Below are 26,136 nucleotides of genomic sequence, written 5' to 3'. Positions count from 1 at the left end.
AGGTCTTTGAATCTTTTCGTTTACAACTTTACTGAGAACCATACTGTTATGTTGCAACTTTATGTAAACATATTTGTCCATTAGATCAAACCAAAATGTGATCCTTGGCAGAAGAAGATGCTGACCAAACTAAAAGAAAGGAGAAGAATAGATGTATTAATGCAACTCCAAGCAAAGTTTTTGAAGGTAAGAAAATAACTATGTCCTCTTGTAGATAAGATCCATTCTCAAAAATAATGAAAAAAGGAAATTTCTTTCCCTTTTAAAAACGTTAGCATGGTGAAGGCTTTATTTGGAACTTTCTAATCTGTCAAGCTTTAAAAATCCTGTTAACTTTTAGTAGAGAATAAAAATTGTCAAAAGAGGTAGATTTAGCACAAATTTATCGTCAAGTCTCTATGATATTAGTCTAGTCAGTTATGTAACCTCTTTGAGCCTTAGTTTCCTTATCTGTGAAATGCAAATATTGGACTAAATGATCTTTTTTATGATGGTAAAAACAGTTAACATAAAATTTAATCATTTTAAGCATACAGTTCTGTAGAGTTAAATGTACTGACATTGTTGTGAGCAGATCTCCAGAACTCATCTTTCAAAACAAACTCTAGACCCATTGAACAACACCCCATTTCCCACTCCTCCCAACTCTTGGCAACCATCATCTCCTTTCCGTTTCTATGAACTTGACGACTTTAGATACTTCATATAAGTGGAATCATGCAGAATTTGTCTTTTTGTGACTAACATTTCACTTAGCACAATGTCTTCAAGATTCATCCATGTTGGAACATGGGTCAAAATTTCCTTCTTTTTTAAGGCTGAATAATATCCTCTTGTAAATGTATGCCACGTTTTATTTATCCTCTCACCCCTTGATGTACATTTAGGTTGCCTTCACCTCATGGCTACTGTGAATAACTGCTAGAAGTTGTACAAATATCTCTTTGAGATCTTGCTTTCAATTCTTTTGGATATACACCCAGAAATAACATAGTTGAATCATATGCTAATTCTATTTGTAATTTTTTTGAGGAAGCTCCATAATGCTTTCCGCAGTTAGGCCATTTTATAATCTCACCAACAGTGTACAAGATTCCAATTTTGCCACACTCTCAGATTTGTTATTTTCTGAGATTTTTGAGGTTCTTTGTGATACTAAAATGATACAGTGATACCTGTATTGCTGAGGTTGATGTTCAATTCTGTGGCCATTATTCAATTCTTTGCCTCTAGAATCTGGCACGAGAGATCACCAGTCTTCTTGTTAGGTTGACATACACTGCTCTGGTTAGAAAAATCAGGATTCCAGCCCAGGTCTAAGTCTTAATAAAGCCTGATTTCTCCTTATGCTTCTCTGCTGCTCCTCCTCCATCTCATAGTAGTTTCCTTGAGGTGGACGTAGTTTGCACCCAGAGTTGATGGGTGTTATCATTTCATTGGTGTCACAACACTTGTGGGAATGCTACCTGATACTATCTTGGAGGTTGTCACAGAATTTTAAATGAGTTGCTATGCATATTTGAATGTTGATGGTGTTGAGTGAATGAACATATTTGAGTAATCATGACACTTGGATTTAATGTTATTTTTAATTGAACGAAGTCCCACCTAGGATTTCTTTCTTGTCTGTGGGTGTGTAACCAAATTCCAGCTGAGACGAAGGGGAAAGTGTTTCTAACAATTCCTTCTCCTCCTGTTCTACCTAAGATCTCTAACCCCATGCGAGTAATTCAAGTGCTCCAGGATCACGCTGGAAAGACAATCATGCTGTCTCGGCATCGTCCGTCTTTCACGTCTTCCCAGAGTTTGCCTCAGTGCAACTATGACCAAATCTGGGACAGCATTTATAGCAACGTCAACCTCTACCAGGTACCAGATGAAGAAATAACCAATATGTCCTTCTGTTCAACTTTACACCAGTTTGCAGACCTGAGAAATGTTCTTTAATGGTTTTTCTGTGACCCACTTATGAAAAGCTCTATCACCTAGCCAGGCTTATTTTCATTATAAGAAAGATTAAGTACTACTCGGAAAGAGGAATATAAGAAGTTATAATATAACATGTCTCTATCAGGACATGGACTGCAGCTGATCGATACCAATGCAAGACCGCACAGCCTAATGATTGACCCCCAGTGAGCTGGGCGGTTATTAAATTTTGAGAGTGTTTGGAGGGGAGTGGTCCCCACTGGGCTGGTGCTAGTGGGGAAAGCCTCTTGGAGGAGAGGGAAATGAGCCAGGCTCGAAGGAAGAGCAGAGCTTAGGCAAGCAGTGGGGAAAGAGCGAGGAGTGCATTTGAGGAGGGACACCAGAACAATGATGCAGAGGAAATACGGCGCGTGTTCCAGTCCAGTTGGTGGAGTAGAAAGTTCATGTGGAAATTAGTGACGAGATCTTTTCTTTCTGGGAGAGACATAAACAGAAGTAGGTTGTGAATATGCCCATAAGTCCCAGGGGAAGGAATTTGTGCTTAATCCTGTAAGGAAATTGATATATATAAAAGCATAATTTTTAGGAGGATTCATATGGCAACTGGTTGTGAGTTGGATTCATGGAGGGAGAGACTGAAGGCAAGGAAGTCAGTCAGGTAGCTGCTGTGTAGGATGGACATGAAGTTTGGCAGTGAAAGGAAGTCTCTGCACAAAGCTAGTAGGCATTTGTCTTCACAATGCCACCATGTATTTTTGAAGGTATAACCTGCTATTATTTATTTGTTACTCTAAGGGAAGAGTTTCATGTCATTTGCTTATTTAACATGGTCTGTGAGGAAGGAGAAATAGAGAAGAAGAGATGGAAGAAATGAAAGGGGGAAATGGAGAAACAGATGACCCTGGGGGAGAAGGAAGAGACAGGATGAAGAAACCAGGTAGAGGAATGATTTTGAGAAAGGGAGAATGATATCACTTGCCTTGAAGTGAAAAAGATAGAGAAATTTTAGGTGCAAAAAGGTAAGATGCAGGCACTTATGCCTGGTCCTGGCTATCAGAGAAAGAGGGGGCGAGTTTGTCTGCATTAGTGAGGTGGAAGGTCAGAATGGCCTATGGGGGAGGTGGGTCACTATGGGGACAGCCACAGGACCATCAGAGAGAGAAGAATATACAGATAAGCACATAGCCAAGAGGCCCCACTTAAAGCAAGAGGACATGAATTTGTAGGAAGCCTATTTTCCACAAATTCTATTACTTTCACCCCACCAATAATTGTAGAGTAACTGAAAATTGTATAAAGTCAAAGGTGTGGGGAAGTTGACTGAGTAGAGTGCTAGAGAGAGGAGTTGTCTCCTGGCCTATCTTCCCAGGATGGGGATGGGAGAGTGAGACCTGAAGGGCTCAAGTGAGGTACAGAGTGGCTGGAAGCAAATGCATGAGCACACGCATGCGCACACAAACAACACTCCTGGGCAACTTGTAAACCTGTTCGAATGTGATCTAGAGAATCTAATGAGAAATGAGTTAGTCATACAGGTCAGGAACAGAGGCAGCATTTATCTCCCTGGCCCCCAAATTCCCTGATGGGTCATGCAACCACCAGCGACACTTCTAGCCTTCTGCCAGAGTTAAATAAATAGCCACACTTTTCTTATACTATTGGCACTTTGCACTGAGGTATATGTCACCATTCAGGAAGAACTTTTACTAACAAAGGGGTATTTTAAACCACTTATGCCCCAACTTATTGAGCTAAACTGTGAAGGTGGAGGGTAGTGGAGAAGGAAGGAAGAGGAAGAGTCAGCCCTTGGTAACTCTGAACAATCTCTCTGCTTCTAGGATCTTGGATAGTTTGCTTCTGACACTGCTGTAATAATCATCCTTTACCCAGAAAGTCCTGATACTAATGTCTGAGGGCCATTTTCCTCATTGGTTGAGAGAGTAGGAGGAGCTCAACTCCTGGGGGGCTCATGGGAACTAAAGGAGGGGAACAGGAGTCAGGAGTCAGGAAGAGGTGGGAGGCAAAGGAAAATGGAGTTGTATGAAGCATTTCATGTTTGAAATTGAGGAGAAGCAATAGGATCCAGGGTGTTGCCTGGCCAGCCAAGTCACTGAGTTTAGGAGGGTCCATGAGCACTTAGGGGACAAAAAGGTCCATGCCAGTGAAGAGCAGAAGGTTCACGGTGACTTCAGGAGATGAGATCTCAGATAGGTGTCGAGTGGCAAGAACACCCAGTTAGGGCGATAGTGCGAGTGAGGTGGGAAGGTTCCAGATTGCCCTTCCCCAGTCACACAGTGGAGGGAGAACTGATGCTCCTTTCTTTGTTACTGCTTTCTTCCCCTGGCAGAGGGTTTGGAAAGTCAGGTACCAAAGAGATGCACTCAGTGTGTGTTGTTGAGGGCAGATGCCCAAACATTCAAAAAAAAAGGAGGAAAGAAGAAAGAAAGAAAACCACTTGCTCTTACTGTTTATGGACATAAATGTTGTTCTTGGAATTGATCAAAAGGAGAAAAATTTAAACGTTGTATTTTTAAGTTGACTTTTATGGTAAATAGACCAGAAAGAGTCTATAAATATCTGTGTATTTCCAGATTCCAGAGGTGGGGCATGAGGGAGACAGATAAGGAACATGAACCACCCTACATATTGGTCTCACTCATTCATTCCTTCAGCAGTTGTTACTGGGATACTACCTTTTCACCAGGAAGTAAGCTGAGCGCAGGAAATGAAACAGATCCAGACCCATCCTTACCCCGGGAGCAACATTCAGTAAATGAGTGAACAAAGAAGTAAATCTGTATCTCTTAATTTGTGAATGCCACGAAGAAACCACAAAGGCAGAAAACAATGGGTGGAAGGGACATGCTTTGATAGAGGGCAGACAAGGTCTCTTGGTAGAGGCAGAGGAGGAATTTGAGCTGAAATCTAATGGATGAGAAGCAGCTGGTATGACAACAGTCTGGAGAAGAGCTTTCTAAGCAGGGAACAGAAAATAACACTGGTTTTATGAAGGGCAACTCTGAGCCAGGCTCAGTGGTGCATGCCTGTAATCCCAGCAGCTCTGGAGGCTGATGCAGGAGGCTCACAAGTTGGAGGTCAGCCTCAGCAAATTAACAAAACCCTAAGCAACTTTGTGAGACCCTGTGTCAAAATAAATAAAAAGGGCTGGGGATGTGACTCAGTGGTTAAGTGCCCCTGGGTTCAATTCCTGGCACAGAAAAAAAAAAAAAAAAAAAAAAAAAAAGCGAAAAGAAAAGACAGCTCTGAGGAAACAACCAAAGTTTTCAACCTTCGTTTCCATTTTCCTCTGGGTGATAATGTGTGACCTCTTTAAGCATTTCTGTCACTTCACACTGTATCAGAGCCCCAGGGGTAGCGTGTTGCCATTCTGAATGTTGAATACTAGTCAGATGAGATTAGGATTAAGCAAAAATAAAGTGGCAGCTAGGAGGAGGCACAGGAATGTGGCCCTGCGTTTTAAAGCTCAGTTACTGTTTTACAAGCATGTGGCAGTTCAGTACCAAGTTTAGCACCTGCATGCTGGTCAGCATTCTGGTTCTGAGCTGGCAAGAGGCAGTCAGTATCCCATGACAAAGAACTTTCTTAAGCGCCTTCTGCCCAAAGGAAAGCAAATCTCATCAGACTGTCCATTTTGACAGCTACGGGAGAATGTAATCCCCACGACACAAACAGGACAGCTTCTGATCCATTCCGGGCGAATGCTGTTCACCAGTAACTTTTCTTTAGGGTTTTTATTTTTTAATAAAAGTTTTATTTTGCTATAGTTTGATATTTACAGAAAAGTTGTCAAGGTGAGACAAAGGGTTCCTGTATACACCCAGTTTTGCCTGTCATTAACATCTTACGTCACGACGGTACATTTGTCACACCTAAAGAACAAACATTGCTGCATAGACTTCCTTTGGATTTCACCAATTTTTTCCATTAATATTTCCTTTCCTGCTCCGGGATTCATTGCATTTAATCACATGTCCCTAGTCTCCTCTGGTCTGTAATAGTTCCTTAGTCTTCATTCATTGTGACCTTGACAGTCTTTAGGAGTTCTACCCCAGCAACTAATAGATCTCGGATGTGATTTTTTCTGATGTTTTTCTCATGGTTATGCTCGAGTTATGGGTTTAGGCGAAAGAGTATGACAGAGACAAAATACCCTTCATCACATCACATGAGGGAACAGGAAATCAACATGACTCGTCACTAGTCAAGCTAATTTTGTTCACTTGGTTCAGATGGTGGTGTTGGCCAGGTTTCTCTATATGGTGACCTTTTTTCTTTTTAAGGAATTTTAAAAAATAACAATTTTAAACTACAGCAGTAATAAACAAATTCTTCATTTACAGAAATTTTCAAAGGTAGTACAAAGAGTTCCCATAAACCCCTCACCCTTGTAAAAGTTGAAAAGAGAACTGAAGAGTTAAATTCCTCTTTGATCCCCCTATTCCCATGTGTTGCTTTTTATTCCCTCTCCCAGAGGTAAACACTATCATTGCTTCCAGCCTTTTCAATGCATTTACATGCATGTGTATATGCCCATAAAAATATAGAGAGAATAATTTTATTTCAGTTTTCTGTATAAAGATATGTCATACCATGAGAATGTCTGTCCGTAACTTGCTTTTTTTGTGCAACAATGTGTCTTGAAGATTGGTCCTTGATGCTCTTTTTAATGGCTATATAATATTTTATAGCTGTCACAGATTTGACAGCCATCTTCATGGAAAGTAGCTGCCAATTTTTCTTCTAGTAAAACGCAGGCCTACTGAACTTTCTTATATATGTGTTTCTTTAGAGTAGATATTTAAAGGTGGATTTTCTGAATCACAAAATACATACAAAAATTTACCTGGATCCTGCTAAGTTTGCTTAACCATTTACCCCACTAGCAACTTATGGGGATTCCTGTTTCCTACATCCATTGTGAATAAACACTGGAGATATTTATCTGAACTTGATAGTGTTTGTAATGTTTCCATCACATTTCGAATTAGGCTTTGAATGAAGGTTGGCCCTTCTTTTCTAGCACAATTCTAATTCTATAGTTACTAATAGATCTGGGCTTGGGGAATATAGAAAAAAAATTTAAAATCTACAATTATTTATTCAAGATAAGGTATAACTAAAATAAGCTAATTCTGGTCAAAATGGGCTGTAAGCTTTTTATTTTCCTTTGAAAATAAAAGAAAACATATTTAGACATTGTCCTGGTCAGGACAAGGAATAGGCTGTTAAGACCTGTGTGCATCCTGCTGAGGCTGTAATCTGTTAGATAAAGTTTGTGTCCCATGTCATTCCCTAAGTGTTTCAGTCAGCTTTTTCTCCACTATAACTACAAGATCCTACCAACACAATTGCAGAGGAGGACAAGTTTATTAGGCGACTCACAGTTTTAGAGGTCTTAGTTCATGGACAGCCAGATTCTCTCCTTGGGGTTCGAGGTGAGGCAGAACATCATGGCGGAAGCATGTAGCACAGGGAAGCAACTCACATGATGAACAGGAAACAGAGAGAAAGACTCCACTCAGGTACAAAATATATACCCCAAAACCACACCCCCAATGCCCCACCTCCTCCAGCACCACCCTACCTGCCTTCAGTTAGCACTCAATTAATCCCTATGAGGAGATTAATTCACTGATTGGCTTAAGGCTTTTGTAACACAATCATTTCTTCTCTGAACCCTCTTGCATTATCTCACACATGAGCTTTTGGGGGACACCTCACATCCAAACCATACCACTAAGAAAGCCCTTGTTTGTTAAAATGGCTATGTTTGGACATTATAGTCTACTATTAATGGTATTTTTAAGTATATGGTTTAAATCAGTCACTATTTCTTAACCTTATGGAGTAAGTGGTAAAGTGGCAGAAATACCATATCCAGGCTCAATAGGACATTTACTTTTAAAAATAACTATTTTCTGATAATCGTGGCATGTATTTATCATTGAAAATGTGAAAAACATAGAAAATTATGAGAAAGGAAAAAAAAATCAACCATTATTTTATCACTTAAAATAACAACAGTAGGGTTGGGGATATAGCTCAGTTGAGAGAGTGCTTGCCTTGCAAGCACAAGGCCCTGGGTTCAAATCCCCAGCACTGCAAAAAAAAAAAAAAAAAAAAAAAATTAAAATAACAACAGTATTGTTTACATTCTATATATATTCTATTATTTTTGTCCATGGATAAACATGCATTAAATCGTGGAGACATTTGGGGATGGGGAAGTATGTAATAGACTTATTTTTCCTTTTATTCCTCCTATCCAACTTCCCTGTCCTCTGTCTCTGCCAACTTCCCAGAAGGAAATTATATTTGCAATCAGTGGAAATCTCAGAACTGAAAAAACGTGAACTTGGTCATGCTGGCAAAGATCCAACTACAGGCAGGGTGAAGGTCAATAAAGGTCAAAGGTAAATCTACTCAGGAAGGAAGAGTGAGCACAGAAGGTGTTGACATTCTGGATTCTGGGCAGCTTGCTGCTTACCTGCCCTGTCTCCCTTCCTGAGGGGATTACACTCCCGGGTTTTCAGTATTTCCAAAGCAGTTTCCTTCCATGGCTGTGGTTGGTTCCCTCTTCCTGGAGGATGTTGGGCTATCTCCTCTTCCTCCTCCCAGCCTGTCTGTGCCCCCTTCCTTTCTTCCTGGCAGTCCGCTGGTTAGACAATACTTTTGCGGTTTGTTCATTCCTTCAAACGTCTTTGACTGTCACTTGATGTCACTTTCTGCTCTTTCCTATGTAATTCTGGGTAATTTTAGAAGCAGCTGAAAAAGTTACAATCCCATCAGAGAAAGGATGTGGCTCAGAGTTTTCCCTCTGAGACCACATGGGTCAGTGCTGAACTGCAGCCTGAGCACACCACAGGGCTGCAGGCAAAAGGCTCCAGAGGGGCCCTCTCCCTGCAAACTCAGAGAATTGTAAAATTTCATCTCCCCTCATAGAGTGTATGCTTTCATGCAGTTTGTTTTTTTTTTAAATAGAGATTTTTTTCATGTTGGGATGATGATCTTGTGTTTCTGTTTTTAGGAACAGGCGTGTACCATGTCACAGTCCTAGGGCTGTGATATACTCACCCAGGGATACACTGAAGTGTACACTGACCTGGGACACCCAGGCCCTGGCTCTGACCACGGGCAGATTGGGCAACCACTCAGTGATAACCAACCAACATTCTCTCTCACCTGTTCTTCCTATGTCCCTATCCAAATTGTCCTTCCCCACAGCCAGTCACAAAGCCTTGTAGTCTATCTTCAGAGTACTGAGGTCAGTGAAAATTAGGTTTGTCTGTTGGTTGTAGTAAAACAAAATGGCAGATTATCTTTAATCCTCTAGATGGAAATTTCTCTTTCTTGCCTTCAGATGAATATCTAGGTGTAGCAAGTACAGAGCTGGCACGGCAGCTCTGGTCCTTGGAGTCCTTAGGCAGCTCAAATCCGTTTGTCCCAGAGTCCCAACAAATGTGGCCTCCATGCTAGCGGTCAATATCTGGCCTGAGATGGAGCGCCCGCTGTCACTCTCATGTTCTAAGCCTGATGGAGGATGGGGGTGGGCAAGCTGCCTCATGGGGACATTCCTGGAAGATGCAGCATGGCGCATTTCCCCATTCCATTGGTCACGTGGCTACACCTAGAGAGGGAGAGGCTTGGAAAAGCTATTTTCTTCTTATTATTATTTTTAACTCACAGAAATGCCGTCTTTATCTGAATGACCAAATGCAAGATAGACGTTCAATTGTAGGAAAAGAGAGAAACAGATGCTAGGGAACAACCTGTAGTTTCAGCTACAGGACTTGTTTAAATTCTGAGAATCAATTATTAGAATATAAGTAATCCAGAGAAGAGGTTTCCAGTCTTAGTCATTGCCACTCCGTATTTATGTGGGGATCAGTGCCACTGTGAAAGAGTGTGCTTTGTGAGAATAGAGTGCCCGCCCAGGGACAGGCAGAGAGCAACTAAGAAGAGGCTGTCTAGGGGCCAGGGGCAGACCACAGACATCACCTTCTCTACGGTTTGCCCCGGGGCCCCTGCAAATGACAGCATCCTTCTCAGCATCAGGAAAGATGACTGGAAGTGCAAACCATGAATTCCATGGCAGATCCTGCAGGTCTGGCTGACACCTGCCATTCACGGAGGAGAAACTAGTATTCTGAGGACCTCTTAGTGCCAGGCACTAAGTAGGAGGATTTCTACACTTTGTATCATTCAATTCTCACACCAATGTATCATCATTTCCCACAGTCAGGCATTTGACAAATGTGGAAACAGGTGTAAGAATTTAAATGACTGAATCATATAGCTAATGGGTAGGAGGAAGGTTTAGATCCATTGATCTCTCTTTAAGAACAGAGGTCCAAGATTCCATACACATATATTCTTGCAAAATGTATTGACTTTTTATAAAGTGAATCATGCAAAAGCAAGGAGTGGGGTGGCTGCTATAAACTGTGAATATTTTCATAAAACAGACTTGGCTTAGTTAGTAAAAATAGTGACCCTCTAATTTATTGTAGAAGTCTAGCTTTTCATATGTCAGGTTGAAATGGATCAAGGGACTGTTCCACTAATGCGTCTAAATATGCTTGGATCCTGAGGTTTAATTTTATAATAACCTGTTATTATTTTGTTAATAATCTTGCAAATGTTTTATATAATTGAACTAATGCTATTGTTTTTGATAGAATGTAAATATGAAGGAGAATGACCTTTCGATGGAACAAAATGAAAATGAACTAACACAAATAAGTCTCAGTCAATGTGCTGATGGGCCTTTCAAGGAGGAAAAAGAGACAGGGTAAAATTAAACCATAAATCATTTTATTGGTGACTCAGAAAATGGATTAGAAATTTTGGGAAAAATCGAGTGACTGATTAATATGTAGCTTACATGTTAACTCAAAAATATTTGAAGTTGGAATGAAAGCAAGACTGTTAAAACAGGTCAGACAGCTAAATTAGTGTTTCACCCTAGGACTCCTTTTAATGAGAGTAATTGCTAAGAGAGATTTCTTTTTATATTTATACACAGGGTAATTATTTCCCCTCCAGTGCATTTTTAAAGGGTGGCTCTTGTGATATTTCCTTATGTTAAATAAAATGACTTGGATTTGGTACATGTGAATTTTTGAACTGCCTTGAGAGGGAAAGAATTTATCACATTTCTCCTGCTTACTAAAGGTACAACTATGCAATGGCCCTTCAACTGCTGGGCTTGGATGATGGAGCTGAGCTCAGTGATGGGAACCCCGTCTTAATGAAAGGGGCCTACTTGTCCTTTCTGTGTCTGCGCCACCTGCGAATCAGGTCGCTGCAGGTATGTGGATGGGCTGACACACTGGTTGCAGATATCAGAAATGTCTGCTTGTCTAGGAAGGGGGCTCTTGGCTCTTCAGTAGCAATGCATGTCTGTGCTTTAGCTCTTTTTCTTTTTCTTTCTTCTTCTTCTTCTTCTTCTTCTCTCTCTCTCTCTTTTTTTTTTTAAACATGAAACCTACCCCTTTCTTGGGTAGTATGTTCCTTTCTCCACCGCAGGGTTGACCTGCCACCCTGTCATCTCATCAAGTTCCACTGTAGGGTGGGGCGAGGTAAAGGGCAGGGTCCTGATTCTGTTTTTTCTTTGTTTCAGCGCACCTGCTTGGGAATTCTGAACTATTTCAGATCTGTCCAGCGAACGTTGACAATCAATACTTCAGGCCTTACCCTGGTTTCAGGGAAACTGGTCCCTACCATGGAAGATAGTTCCTGGGTAAATGTAACAAAAGGAGGCTTGGGCTGTTTGCAAGGCCTGGGAGCTCACTACTATGTCCATGGGACCCCTGCCGAGCACAAGGTGAGGTGCTTCACTGTGAGTTTTTCTTCCTTGACTGTCCTGTCTCCCAAGTCACCTTTTTCTTGAGCTTCAAATCAGTTAATATGATGGAGTGGTGGGGTATTTCTTAGGCATATGGTTTTTTTTTTTTTAATTGTAGTAAAAGGGAAAATAAGTTTCTAGCCACAGTAAAATGCAGTGTCCACTTGAGAGCACGAGCCAGGCAGAGAGCACCCTAAGAGCAGCTCTGAGGCCACCATGGAAGGAAAGGTTGAGCTGCCGAATTGTTGACTGACAGTGAACAGAGCACTTGGTGCTCTATCTCTTTTCCTGGCCTGAGAACCTCATGTTCTTACAAAGAAGCTCTTACAAGTTTCTCCTTGCATTGCTAGAGGGACCATTTTGACCCTTTGCTGTTTTCTAATCCCTGAATGTAAAAATAGGATTTTTTTTTAAAAAGTAGAGAAAAATTAGAAAAACTTGAACCAAAATAATCTTCTATTCTTTCAAAAAGTCTGTTTGCCCTTTCATGCTTTTGATGTCTCTTGAACATATTTTTTTCTATAACCTCTTTAAAATTTCAATCCTAGAACCAGGCATGGTGGTGAATTCTTATAATTCCAGTGACTCCAAAGGCTGAGGTAGGAGGATTGGAAGTTTGAGGTCAGCCTCAGTAACTTAGCAAGACCCTGTCTCAAAATAAAAAATTAAAAGGTCTGGGGATGTGGCTCAGTGGTTAAGTGTCCCTCGATGCAATCCCTGGAACAGAAAGAAATTAGTAAGATGAAATGTACATTAAGTTCTTTTATTTGGAAACAAAGTTGAGCATTTTTATAACTCGGTGGACTTTTGTAAAGTCTCTTGCAAAATTTCTATCTCAATCTCTAGAAAGTTTATTCCTGAAGATGGAGTTTAATATGAATTTAATACTCTTAAAAGACACTGTTTGGCAGTGACAAATATGAAAAACAAAACCTACTTTATTACCAAACAAGTCATATTCTAAGCTAGTGTGCCTGTCATATCCGTAAGGGTGTGAAGCCTTACTGTGACCCGTTGCTTCTACGTGCAGGCAAGAGCAGCACTGTGCAGGAGCAAGTGCGATCAACACACAATTAAAAAAAATTCCAGTAGTCACATTAAAAAATGTGCAAAGAAACACATGAACTTAAATTTGGTGGTGGTAGGGTAGGTACTGGGGATTGAACCCAGGGGCACTCTACCATTGAACTCTGTCCTCAGACCTTTTTAGTTTGAAACAGGGTCTCTCTAAGTTCTTTCACTAAGGAATCACTGAGGAGATACTACACATTTTTTTGTACTGAGTCTTCAAAATATGGTCATGTTTAATACAGAAAGCACATTTGGATTCCAAGTCACATTTCAAGATTTAATGGCCACATGTGACTAAGGTTACTATCTTAAACAGTTAAGCTTTGCCACCCAATCACTTTGAATCCTACCTTCACTCATACCCAGGACAACCTTCCCTGTTTTATCTTTTTCCCTAACAAGCACCCCAAATTCCTATCCCTACCATACACTGATGTCTCCAATCTCCCCTCACCGTTCTACCATCTCGCTTCTCTGCCCTCCTCTCTTGATCCTAGCTCATCAAGCCCTGCCAGCTCATACCTCAGTGGAACCAGAGGGGAGGGTTAAGGCACTTTAAAACAAACCTACAGCCAAGCGTGGTGTTGCACGCCTGTAATCCCAGAGGCTTGGGAGGCTGAGGCAGGAGAATTTCCAGTTCAAAGCCAGCCTCAGCAACTTAGCAAGGCACTGAGCAACTCGATGAGACCCTGTCTCTAAATAAAAATATAAAATGAGCTGGGGATGTGGTTCAGTGGTTAAGCGCCCTGGGTTCAATTCCCAAAACAAATCCATGTAAAACAAACACATCCTTTTCTTACTAATCTTACCACAGCTGTGATATGTTATTATGCTAATTGATTTTTTTTTAAAAAATTCTTGCCAAAGAGCCCTGTGCCTCTTTGTTCTGGGATGAGGGTGAAGAGTAGAAATAAAGAAGGGAGACAAATATTATCCTGCCCCACTGATTGTAAGAAAAGTTTCTCAGAGTAATGAAATATTCCCTTCCTATTTTCTCATACATGATAGGAATAACATCATCCCAAAAGATACCAGCTGTTATTACTTCAGTGTGAGACACTCAAGACCTCTGTCAGAGACTTTAATGGGACCATGTGGTTTAGCTACTTTCTGTGGGTGTGGCCTTGTCAGCATTTATACCAGGATATCCAGCCCTGACTTGTGTGATTCTTCCACGGAGGCAAAGAGAAGGGCAGATGCTAATCCACTGGGTTGATCTCACTGAGCCTGGACAAAGTTGCTGGGAGCAAGACCCCTGGGCTTACCAGACAGGAGAGGAACTTTTAAGATGAAGACCCCTTCCCTGGCCTCTTTCCCTTCCCAGTGTGCTTGATCCCACAAGGAAAGTCTTGGGCTAATATTAAAGACTGCTCACTCAACAGTAATACAGAAAAAGAAGGCACTTAAAATCTGTCACGGACACTTTGCTGCTTTATTAACCTACTTAAAAGCATGCAGTAGAAAGAGTCCCAAATGAGAGGCAGCAAACTCTGGCTGTTTGACCTTGAGCTTGATTCCTCATGTATGAAGTCTCATGGTCCATGTGGTGTTGAGGATCTGCTGGGACCTGGTGTGCTGATCAAAAAGGATGTTGTGAGGAAGTGGTGGGAGGTGAGCCTGCAGAGAAGAGTGGACCAGACCGTGAAGGCCAGGCTCTCATTAGGATGTGGGACCAATTCCAAGATTGGTGGGGAACAGAAGAATTTTAAATAGGAGAATGTCTCTCCTCATTGCTTTGTAAATTTCTCTGGGATCTTTGCCTAAATGTAATCCCGCTTATTTCCTTGCTTGAAATCCTACATGGGTTTCCTGTTTCTCACAAGATAAAGTCCAGGCTCCTTGGTGACATTTACAAGGCCGAGCACAATCTGGCTCCTGCCAACCTCTGGGACATCATTTACCTGAACTGTCCCAAAACTTCCATGTCACTAAACTGGGTCTGGACTTCCTTGGAATAGGCAGAACTATTTACATTGCTGGGTCCCTCTGGCTTCCTTTCTCCTTGGTACATGCCTACTGTGACTCAAGAGTTCATTCAAATATCTCCTTTCCAGGAACCCTTCCTTGACATCTCTGTGCAGAGCTGAGTGCTTCTTCCCTTAATCTACCTCCATCATAGCACTCAGCATATGGCTTGCTTGACCGTTAGCTTATCTGTTCCCTCAAGTTGTGAGTCCATCATTCATTCCACAAATATTCTGTCTATTAAATGTACTGGGCACTGGCGATACAGCGGTGAACATAACTGGTATAAATTCCTGCTATCATGGGACTTACCTTGTGGAGAGAGACAAACATTAAATAAATAACATGCAGAATGTCAGTGGTTTGGCACCAAAACTGTCCCGGACTTTCTAGCCCTTGCAGTTGGACGTGGCTTATGACTAGTCAATGGGCTGTGAGCAGAAATGGTCTACATCAGTGTCAGTCCAAAGCACTCAGGAGCTTGGGCACACCCTCTGGCTCTCTTCTGCTTTAGCCAGTGGAAGGCACAAGTTGAAATGATCACATCACAAGATGAGAACATCCTGGATCCCTGTATTGCTGCTAGAAGGTGGCAGCCTAGAGCCTTGGTTCTTCAGTGGACTTCACATAAATGAGAAATTCATTTTAAGTGTTAGGCTACTGAACTTTGCTGTGTTTATCACAGAATTACCTAGCCTTTGTGGACTAAGAAAGATGGTAATAGCTACTGTGGAGAAAAGCTATGTAGAAAAGGAGAGTGGAGGCTGGTGTAAGGGGTGATGGGTTGTTGTGGTTTTAAGGAGGGTGATCAGGGAAGGTCTTATGGAGAAGGGACTGTTTGAGGAAAGACGTGAAGAAATTCAGGAAGCAACCCACATGAGTACCTGGGAAAAGAGTGCCAGACAGAGAGGATAACCAATGTATAGGTCCTGAGGCAGGACTGCGGCCAGCAGGGTTGTAGGACCAGCAAGAAGTTCAGAGGGACTGGAGTGGATGAAGGGCAAAGCAGTAAGTGATAAAGCTAGAGATATGGGGGAAGATTTTCTAGGAGCTTGTGGACCACTGCGTGGAACTTGGCTTTGACTTTGCGTGGGAAGGGGAGTCCCTGAAGAGTTTTAAGCAGAAGAGTGATAAGAGTGATTTTTATTTATTTATTTATTTTTGGTATGGGGGATTGAACCCAGGGCTGCTTAACCACTGAGCCACATCCTCAGCCCTTTATATTTTTGATTTTGAGACAGGGTCTTATTAAGTTGCTTAAGGTCTCACTAAGTTGCTGAACCTTGCTTCTAACTTTGATCTTCCTGCCTCAGCCTCCCTAGCTGCTGGGATTACAGGTGTGAGCCACAGTGCCCAGCCTTGACTTATATTTTAACATTCATGCTGCTGTAGTGGGAATAGACAGAGATACTTAGAGCTGGCATAGGGAGACTAATTAGGAGGCTATTGCATTAATCAAACCTGACCGTAACTGTGGTCATGCACTGCATAACCACATTTTGATCAATGACCAGTTGCAATACAATGGTAGTCCCCAAAAATTGTTCCTATAAGTTGAAAAGTTCCTATTACCTAGTGAGATCACAGTAATTGTAATGGCATGGTGCAATGCATTATTTATGAGTTTGTGGTGATGGGAATGTGAGCAAACCTCTTTTTATATTTTTAGATACATAGATACTCAGTACAGTAACATGGCGTACAGGTTTAGAGCCTAGGAGCAATAAGCTATTCCATATATGTAGCAGGCTGTACTATCTAGGTGTGTGTAGGTACATTCTATGATGTTCAGACAGCAACAAAATCACCTAAGGACACATTAGAACACATCCTCATTATTAAGTAACATATGACTCTATTTGAAAGGTGCAACTAGCATGATTTCCAGGCTGAGAAGTCAAGATTGATTCCAAAGTTTTGACCTGAGCACTTGGGAGTTTGGAGTCACAATCAACTGAGATATGATTGGAGCAGATTTTGGGGGACGATCAGAATCTCAGTTTAGGCTCTGAAAAGTCTGACATGCTTGCTGACTGGGGCAGGCAGCAAAAGGAAGTAGAGAGTTGGATATGTATCTTTCACGTAGTAGGTATTTAACAAATATTTGACAGAAGAAAGATTCTGCCCCTAACAGAATGATTGTGAGATTACAAAAGGACCATACATGAAAATACTGTCCAAAAGCAGAACAACTAGTTATAATAACAATATTATACTCTGCAGACTAGGGGGGAGAGTCAGATAGAAGATCTCTTTGATCTTCTTTGTAAAAGATTGTAGCCAAATAATTGAGTCATTTATCAACCAATTTTGATTGGATTCTTAGGCTGAACTACTGTTACATTAATACAAGATGATTAAGGAAAAGAAAGCTAGTCAGATAAGCAGTGTTTATACTGCCAAAGGCCTAAAATACACATGAACAAGTGTTGGCAGTAGCCACTAGGGAGAAAAGTCAATGATGGGCCACCAATTTTCCTGTAGTTCCTTTTTTCAGCAAATAGTAATCTTGGCATCAGTTAATTTTCAGACTTAAAAACACATATGAATCATTCCAAAGGCCATATTATTTCTTACTCAGATAATTATTGCCCTCTCCTTCCTGCCACTCCTCCAAGCATAATATTGAAGGATCAACTCTGTAGACCACAAAACCTTTAGAAGGAGGGTCTTTCATGGGACCGTGGAAAAGTTAAAAAGGAAGTAAGGAAACATTATAGTGACTGAACCATAACCCTGAATGAAGCAATTTGGCTGTTTGGTCTTCAAAGTGGATCTCCTGTGGACACAAGTGCACATTTCAAAGACAGGGGAGGGGGGAGCAAAAGAGCAAAGCATAGCAAAAAGAGAAAGAATATGTGTGCCTTTGAAAGAGTTTGAACAAAGGAGCATGTGTGGGGAGAGCTGGAAAATGAGGATTTAAATAGACGATGGCGTTAGAATCAGCATCTAGGCAATACTAATGCTCTCCCTCAGCCGCAGAACTCAATTCAATAGCTATTTCTTTCAAGTCTTACAATTTCCCCTGCACAAGAACACTGGAAAAGGTCTTTTCCAGAATAGTAGATAAAGCATAACACATTAAGTTGTCCCTTTTTCTCCTAAAGGAGAGCCTACTTTGCATAACAACAGACAGGAGCTAAATGCTAGTAGGATCCAACATGGTAATTCATAAACCTAAGAAAACTGCTAGTTTTTATATGCAACATCTCATTTTCTTGACTTTTTTTTTTTCTGTTTTCCACTGATACTCAGGTACTAATCATTTTTGTAAAAATCGCTAATTTAACTTTACAAATTTTAATTGAAGAAAGCTCCTAATTATATAAAAATTTATGACTTAAAAATAGCAAAAAGTGGGGCTGGGTTTGTGGTTCAGTGGTGGAGCGCTTGCCTAGCATGTGTGAGGCACTGGGTTCGATTCTCAGCACCACATAAAAATAAATAAATAAAGGTTAAAAAAAAAAGAATGCTTTTTTAAAAAAAATCAACAAAAAGCAAAGCAAAACAAAAATCACAAACTGCTAGAGGAATGCTTAACTAAGAAATAAACTTTTGATGAAAGAGTGTGAATGATAGCTGTTATTTAGAAATGCTTATGTTTTTATTAATTGGAAAATTTCTAACTTTCTACTTCAGTGACTGAGAACCTAGAACTTTACAGGACATAAAAACTAATTGTAGATCCATAGAACCATGGAATTGTATGGACTCAGAAAGAGTCCTTGTCCATCTTTCTGATATTGGCAGTTAACTATCTAAGCCAAAAATAATCTACCCTGTTTGTAATGTTTACAGAAGAGTTCCTGTATTTGTATAATAGATGATGCTATATGTATAAGACCATTGACAGATCAGTGGAGAACCAAGATATTACTGCTTAAAAGATATAGATTATTATATTCTATCCAACAACTCATTATTTAGCAAAGTTTTTATGTCATAAGAATAAATAGGGGGCTGGGGATATAGCTCAGTTGGTAAAGTGCTTGCCTTGCAAGCACAAGCCCTGGGTTCAATTCCCAGCACTGCAAAATAAATAAATGAATGAATGAATGAATGAATGAATAAATAAATAAATAAATAAATAGACTTGGGACCAAAAGTTGGGAGCACTGGTTCCATAGTTTAAATTACTCATGAATAACAACTTAGAAAATCAGGATAATGTTTTTTAAAATATAAATTAAATATGAAAAAAATCCTGAAAAGAGCCAGACATGGAGGTAGACACCTGTAACCCACGTTACTCAGGAGGCTGATACAGGAGGATCCTAAGTTCAAGGTCAGGTTGGGCAACTTAGTAAGATCCTGTCTCAAAATAAAATAAAAAAGGGTTAGGGATAAAAAAGGGTTGGGATATAGCTCAGTGAGAGAACTTGCTAACATGTACAAGGCCCTGACTTCAACGATCCCCAGTAACACAAAACAAACAAACCAACCCCTGAAAATAATGTGTTGACCAGGACAAATTAGAAGCCCATGCACTATTGGTTAAAATGTAAAATGGTGCAACTCCTGTGGAAAATGATCTGGAGCTTCCTCAAAAAATTAAAAATAGAATTACCATGTGATCCAGCAATTCTACTTCTGGTTATATATTCAAAAGAATTGAAAGCTAGAATTCAGGTATTTGTACACCTATGTTCATAGTAGCATTATTTACAATAGCCATAATTGGAAGTACCCCAAGTATCCATCAATGAATGAATGAATAAACAATATGTAACTTATGCATATTATGGAATATAAGTAAGCTTTAAATAGGAATGAAATTCTGATGTGCTACAACATGCATGAACTTGGAGAACACTTTACTTAGTAAAACAAACCAATCACAAGAGATAAATACTGCAAAGTCCATTTATATGAGATGCTTGGAGTAGTCCACTTCATAGAAACAGAGAGTGAATGGTGGTTTTCAGAGACTGGGGGGAGCGGGGGGGCAGGGAAGAAGGGGAGTTTTTGTTTAGTGAATACAGATTTTCAATCTTATAAGATAAAAAAGTTTGGGATGATGATGTTTGCACATGTGTATAAATGCATTTAGTGCTGTTGAATTGTACACTTAAAAATGTTAAGATGGTAAATTTTATTCTCTGTGTATTTTACACACACACACACACACACACACACATAATCTTAAAAACATGGGCCTATGTTTCTTAACTTTTCTTTCATTATGGCTCCCCCCACAAATACACTTTTTAGACACTTTCCCCCTAATCACCGTTCTCCAAAAAATGTTAATACCAGAGATATACCATATATTTGTTTGTGTATGATGCATCTATCTATGCTTTATATGTAAAGAGAATAAGATTTATTTTTGTCCCCCAAGAAGTGCTTTCTACTCTGATCATGATAACCCTCATAGGGAATGTTTAATATTAGGGTATAGTGGCATAAAGTCAGAATTTATAAGAATAAAGCACAGAATTTTTGACTGATATATTTTTAAAGTGTAGGTAGAGATCATAAATCATAGACTTTAAGAAACCTACGTGCAAAAATATTTTTTAACAAGTATTTTCAAAGTACCTACTATGTGGTAGTCTCTGCTAAAGCAACGGGAATACGATGATGAATGAAGGTGGGCATGTTATTTAATCTGATAGTATTTTATAGTCCAGTGGATGAGACAAATATTGGCCCAAAATAGCACAAATAAGTGTAAAATAGCAATATTGATAAGTGCCTCAAAAAAAGAGATGTGGAGGTACTTGCAGGCCCTGAGGAGAGGAGGAGGTGCCTCTAAAGTGATGGTTGAACTGAGGCAGTAAGATGGAGACCTTAGCTGACACAGAGGACGGAGAGACCTTTCCACAGAGTAGGGACAGCAGAGGACATGTGTCCAGAGAGGGCATGATACCTTCAAGAAACAAAAGACATGAGTGGCCAAGACAAAGCAAGCCAGGTGGAAAGTGATGCAAAATGAATCTAGTTCGGTTTCTCCACTTTAGCACTGTTGACATTTGGGCCTGATAATTCATTACTGTCAGTTGTTTTATGTGTTTCAGAATATTTAGCAGCATCACTGGCCTCTACTCACTTGATGCCAGTAGCACTTCCCCCTAAGTTGTGACAACTCAAAATATCTTCAGACATGACTGAAGGTCCTCTGAAGGTCAAACTCACTATTAGCTGAGAGGCACTGTACTGGGGACATAGGCTTGGGCTAGACCATACGGGTCCTGTTAAGGAGTTTTGCTTTACTCTGAGCAGTGGGGAGCCTTTCTGGGCTGATACAGGGGAAAGGAGGATGACATAATCAGAACTGCATTTCTAAAAGATCCTTTGCCAGCAGTGAATAACAGGGAGAGGAAGGAAAGTCTAGGCCAGAGGGGACAAGGATAGACCAATTAGCAGGCCAGATCAACTTTGAACCTCTTTGTCTTGTCCTTGTGAAAGATAATAACAGCTTAGACTAGGGTGATGAGAATGGAGATGGAAAGAAGTGGGTGAATTTGAGCGATGGGAAGTAAAACCGCAAAACTTGGGGATAGATTGGACAGGTAGCGGGAGGCAGAGAGACGTCAGGAATGATCCTGCCAGAGCAAGTGGATGGGTAATGGTGCTGCTTATTAAACTGGGCTGGAGATGGCCCAGGTTTGGGGGGAAGATGGCACTGTTCGATCATGTTAAAATCGAGGGACCTTTAGAGATGCCAGAAACAGGTAGTTGGATATGTGGGTCTGGAGCTCTGGGAGGTCTGGATTTCAGCTATGAATTGGGAAGCATATGGTCTAAAGGTGGGAAAGTGTACGCCATTTCCCAGGGAGTATGGGAAAAAAGACAGGCCCTGGGCCTGGATCTTGAGTATGACTATTGCTTAATGACTTGATTGGAGAAAAGAGCACCAAAGGGCATCAGAGAAAGAATGGCTGGAAAGTTGGCCAAATCCAGAGACTGTGGAGTCCCAGGTGCCCAGAGAAGGGAGTGAGTGAGGAAGCAGAGTGCTGAGGGTGCTGGACCAGGTCAGCTGCTCTGAGAGATGGAAGATGCCTGGAGGAAGTCTGGAGGCGGTAGAGCGAAGGTCAGTGTTGGTCTCTGCCAGAGTGGTTTCAGTGACTGGCGGGGCCAGGGGCCAGATGGAGATGGGTTGAGAAGTAGTTGTGGAAGTAAAGACAGAGAGTAGGGATACTATCTTGAGAGGTTAGGCCATGCAGGGAGGAGAGAGAGGGAGCAGGAACCAGGAAGTGTGTGAGGATGTGTTAAAATAGGAGGGATGTGAGCATGCTTCAATGTTGATCAGGAAGACTCCCTCCGAGAAGAGTTAGCTACCAAGAAGGGATGCTTCTGAGGTGCAAGGAGTGGCACTCAAAGCATGAGGAGGCAATGGCCTTAGGAGAAGGAAGGAGGAGAGAAGGAAGGGAGCAGAGGAGGAGTGTGTGGGAGGCTTCTGCTGGGAGGAGGGGAAACTGGGCACACGAGGGGGTGAATTCAGAGGATTGAATAGAGAAGTTTGAAACTAATGAGAATTACTATTAGATGAGGATTCTCAGGAAGCAACAGATCCTCCATTTTCTAAGAAAAATAACATTATGATCAGAATACCCCTTACTTATCCTAGTTTCCTAGGGCTGTCATAACAAAGTGCCACGAACTGAGTGGCTCACAACCGAACTATATTCTGCCACAGTTCTGGAGAACACAAGTCCAAAATCAAGGTGTGAGTAGGACCATGCTTTCTCATCTCTTCTAGCTTCTGGTAGTTGTTCTCAGTTCTTTTCAATCCTTGGTCCTCTTTGACCTACAGATGCATGGTGCTAATGTCTTCACATGGTCTTCTCCCCTAAGAGTCTGTCTTCCCAATGTTCCTCTTTTTGTAAGGACACCATTTATTGGTATCCCACCCTAATCCAGTATGACCTCAGTTTAACTTGTATTTGCACAGGCTCTTTTTGCAAATAAGGTCTCATTCACAGGTGGATATGAATTTGGAGGGACACTATCAACCCAGTACATTACTAAAACATGAGACTGTGCTAATTCATTTAAAAGTTTGTTTATAGAATTAAAACAAACATTGTGTGTGTGTGTGTGTGTGTGTGTGTGTCTGGTGCTGGAGATTGAACTCAGGGCCTTGCGCATGCAAGCTATATCCCCAACCCCAAACATATTTTTTTAACAGCTGACCTTTATGGATTCCAAGTGCCTTGACTGTGTAGTGGCACTCCCCACAACTATGGTAGTGTGTGATGTCTCTACTGTCCCCATGTTACAGATAAGGGAATGGGGGCTAAGATAAGCCAAGTGACTGGTTGAAAGAGGCCCTTTGATTTCAGAGATCACCATCATGTGTGTGTGTGTTTCTGAGAATTAAACCCTGGAGCATTCTATCACATAATTACATCCCTAGCCACCACCTGGCCCCCCTCTTTTTTAAAATTTGAGATAGGGTCTCACTAAGTTGCCCAGGCTGGCCTTGAACTTGCAATCCTCCTGCCTCAGCCTCCCAAGTCCCTGGAATTTCAGGTATGCACCACTGAACCCAGCATCCAGAGACTACTTGTAACCCTAGGCTCAAGTGGCTGCCCTTTTCTAGTTGCTTTTAAATTTATCAGAAAAAAATGAATTAATCAACCAGTTCCTGCCCCAGCAACTGCCTCTGCCCACTGACATTCTTTGTCCATCTATTTTTATCTGTATACAGCTTTTTATACATTCAGAATGTTTGCAGCTCCATGCTAACAGCCCATGAGTGGGAGTAGAGACCTGCTGGTTGGTCCATTTGGGCTGCAAAATATAGCTCTCCCTTTTCCAGGAACTTCTGAACTTGGCTTTCTTTCCCCAGGTCCACAGTGTCCAGTTCATGGAGTTCTCTGATGTGGAGAATGAGGACGACCTCTATAGCACAGAAGCCGGCTGTATCCACACCCAGGACCAGCAAGGGGTGCGTGTCATGTATGACGAAGCCTTGAGGGATCTGGAGGAACTCGAGGCTGAGCTGCTGCTCGTGGCCAGCCACTACATTGAGAAAGAAAAAGGTAAGAAGTCACATTTAAAAAAATCAACTGACCATGCCAGGAACCGTGGCACTGGCCTATAATCCCAGCAGCTTGGGAGGCTGAGGCAGGAGGATCATGAGTTCAAAGCCAGCCTCAGCAACTTAGCAAGGCCCTGAGCAACTTAGCGACACCCTGTCTCAAAATAAAAAATAAAAAAATAAGAAGGGCTGGGGATGTGGCTCAGTGGTTGAGAGCCCCTGGGTTCAATCCCTGGTAATCAATCAATCAACCAACCAATCAACTAACCAAACAGACAAAAACACCTAATGACCCTAATTAGTACTCTCTACCCCAACATAATAACACATATCCAGTGGTATCTAAACATTCAGTAAGCACATACCATCTGCACCTCACACATGCCCACTTTAGAAAAGTTCTGTTTCCTGCTCAGTCCCCCTTTCTGATAGATACTGTGACTACCCTTTTAGGGCTCTGTTGTAATTCTTGCTGTTGTTTAGACTCTGTGGCCCAGGGGCATTTCTGTGTCACCCACTGGGTACAGAGGATGTGGTGCTGAGCCCTGAAGCAAGCAGAATGAAAACAAGTGAAATGAACACCTTTTTTTCCCCTAAGTTACTGACCTTGAGGAAACTGCATTTAGAAGCAGAGACATCCCAGGGTTCCTAACAGGAAACCACCAGGATGCAAGAAGATCTGGCTAGGAAAATGCCAGACAAGCACCAGAGGGAGGAATCATTACTCAGGGTAATCAAGTAACCCATAATCTGTATTCTCTCTTCCTTTCCAATTTTAGAAATAGATGAGGTAAGAGTATTTCTTTAGGAATAATATGATAGCCTTAGCATTACATCTGGAAAGAGCTTAGAATTTCTAGACACATTGCAACACCTACAGGGAAATTTAGCAAGTGTTTGTGTTATTTTGTAATATGCACAGACTGTAATTAAGGATAATTCATGTTCATATAGTTATAAAATGCTGCTTGAAGAATGTTTGACAACTAGCTTCTCAGATCCCAGACAGAATCAGTTTAACAAAGGGTTGAACTCTGTGTCCTGTCCTTGTCAAAGACATTGGTATCTGAATCATGGGACGCAGTGATGGCATCCAACATTCCAGGACATTTAATTTCACCTCTCAGCTTTTCACTTTACAGGCTATCCTACATATTAACACATCATTTTTGTCCATATGAATTTATAATACCATGCCACTGTTTCTAGCTGTTAAGTATTTAATTTGATTGAAACACTCAGTAGTCATTTTAACCACTACTTAGTCAGTAGTCATTTTACCATGGGTATCTATCACCATTCATGAAGTGCTTTCCCAACAGGCACTAGAGAAGCTCCCGATCAAAATCTTTAACTTGCTGAGTACCCATCATATACTGATAACTATTCAATTTAGACTTCAACGCTGAAAATTCCTTGCCTTCTAACATTTCTTCTGCACAGGTCACTTAAAATTTTAAAGTAGTAACAATGCTGATAGTGAAAACTAACATTGACTTAGTGAAAATATTAGCTGAATAATGACAATACTTTATTGACCTAAGTTAGTAATTACCATTTAAGGAATACCTTGAAAACATTGCCTGAAAAAATTTTGATTTAGCTAACATTAATGGAAATAGCACATTAAACTGAGTTTTTTAAACCACCAAGTCTTTTGAAAAGGAAAAAAATGTATGTTCTGCCTTTAATATATGTTTGAGGATATTTTAGCATAACTGAATTTTGGTTTTGTTTATTACTATACTTACTCTTTAAAATTAGGGAGTAAAATCCCAAACTCCTGTAGACTCAGAAGTCAACAACTATGACTTCGGGGTCTGGTTCTTCAGTTCATTTTTAAGAATCCTGGTGGCTGGTTCAGTTTGACCAGTTCTGAGATGCAGCTGGTAATCCCACAGGCACATTTCTAATAGAAACAGCTTCCTTGAAAGTCCTGGTTCTAATCATTCCCACCCGCTCTCCCAGGTCACAAAGAGGGCAGCAAGTCAAAGAGTGGCCAGGACTGGGGATGGACCCATGCAAGAGTGGACAGATTTGCTGTTCTGTATGACATATGGACATGGGAAGCAGCTGTCCTAGAAAACAAATGCCAGGTATTTTTCCTAAAAATAAAGCATCTGTTAAAAACCATTCTTATAAAACTCAGTTGTTTCCTTCCCTCTCTCTCTCTTTCTTCCTTTTCTTCCTTCTTCCCTCCCTCCCTCTTCCTGCCCCCTTTACTTCTCCTCCCTCCCCCTCCCCCTTCTCCACCTCCTTCTCCTCCTTCTCCTCCTCCTCCTCCTCCTCCTCCTCCTCCTCCTCCTCCTCCTCC

The 26,136-nt window shown here is 41.1% G+C and overlaps 1 protein-coding gene across 10 annotated transcripts in view; it reads left to right on the top strand.

Annotated features, from left to right (window-relative positions):
- The window catches only part of LOC124988397 (uncharacterized), a 169,944-nt gene that overhangs the window by 40,461 nt on the left and 103,347 nt on the right, over nucleotides 1–26,136 (top strand). For all 10 annotated transcript variants that reach the window (XR_007109424.1, XR_007109426.1, XR_007109425.1 and 7 more), the window contains 7 exons: nucleotides 85–186; nucleotides 1,708–1,869; nucleotides 10,629–10,741; nucleotides 11,125–11,260; nucleotides 11,573–11,776; nucleotides 23,631–23,823; nucleotides 25,791–25,918. Coding sequence is in view for 7 of the 10 variants with exons in the window: in XM_047557887.1 (XP_047413843.1) it covers nucleotides 85–186; nucleotides 1,708–1,869; nucleotides 10,629–10,741; nucleotides 11,125–11,260; nucleotides 11,573–11,776; nucleotides 23,631–23,823; nucleotides 25,791–25,918 (1,038 nt within the window). In the remaining 3 variants the exon portion in view is untranslated. The remainder of the gene's footprint in view (nucleotides 1–84; nucleotides 187–1,707; nucleotides 1,870–10,628; nucleotides 10,742–11,124; nucleotides 11,261–11,572; nucleotides 11,777–23,630; nucleotides 23,824–25,790; nucleotides 25,919–26,136) is intronic.

Source organism: Sciurus carolinensis, chromosome 7 (genome assembly GCF_902686445.1).
Source record: "Sciurus carolinensis chromosome 7, mSciCar1.2, whole genome shotgun sequence".
NCBI lineage: Eukaryota > Metazoa > Chordata > Mammalia > Rodentia > Sciuridae > Sciurus > Sciurus carolinensis.
This window is presented reverse-complemented; position numbering and strand designations above follow the sequence as displayed.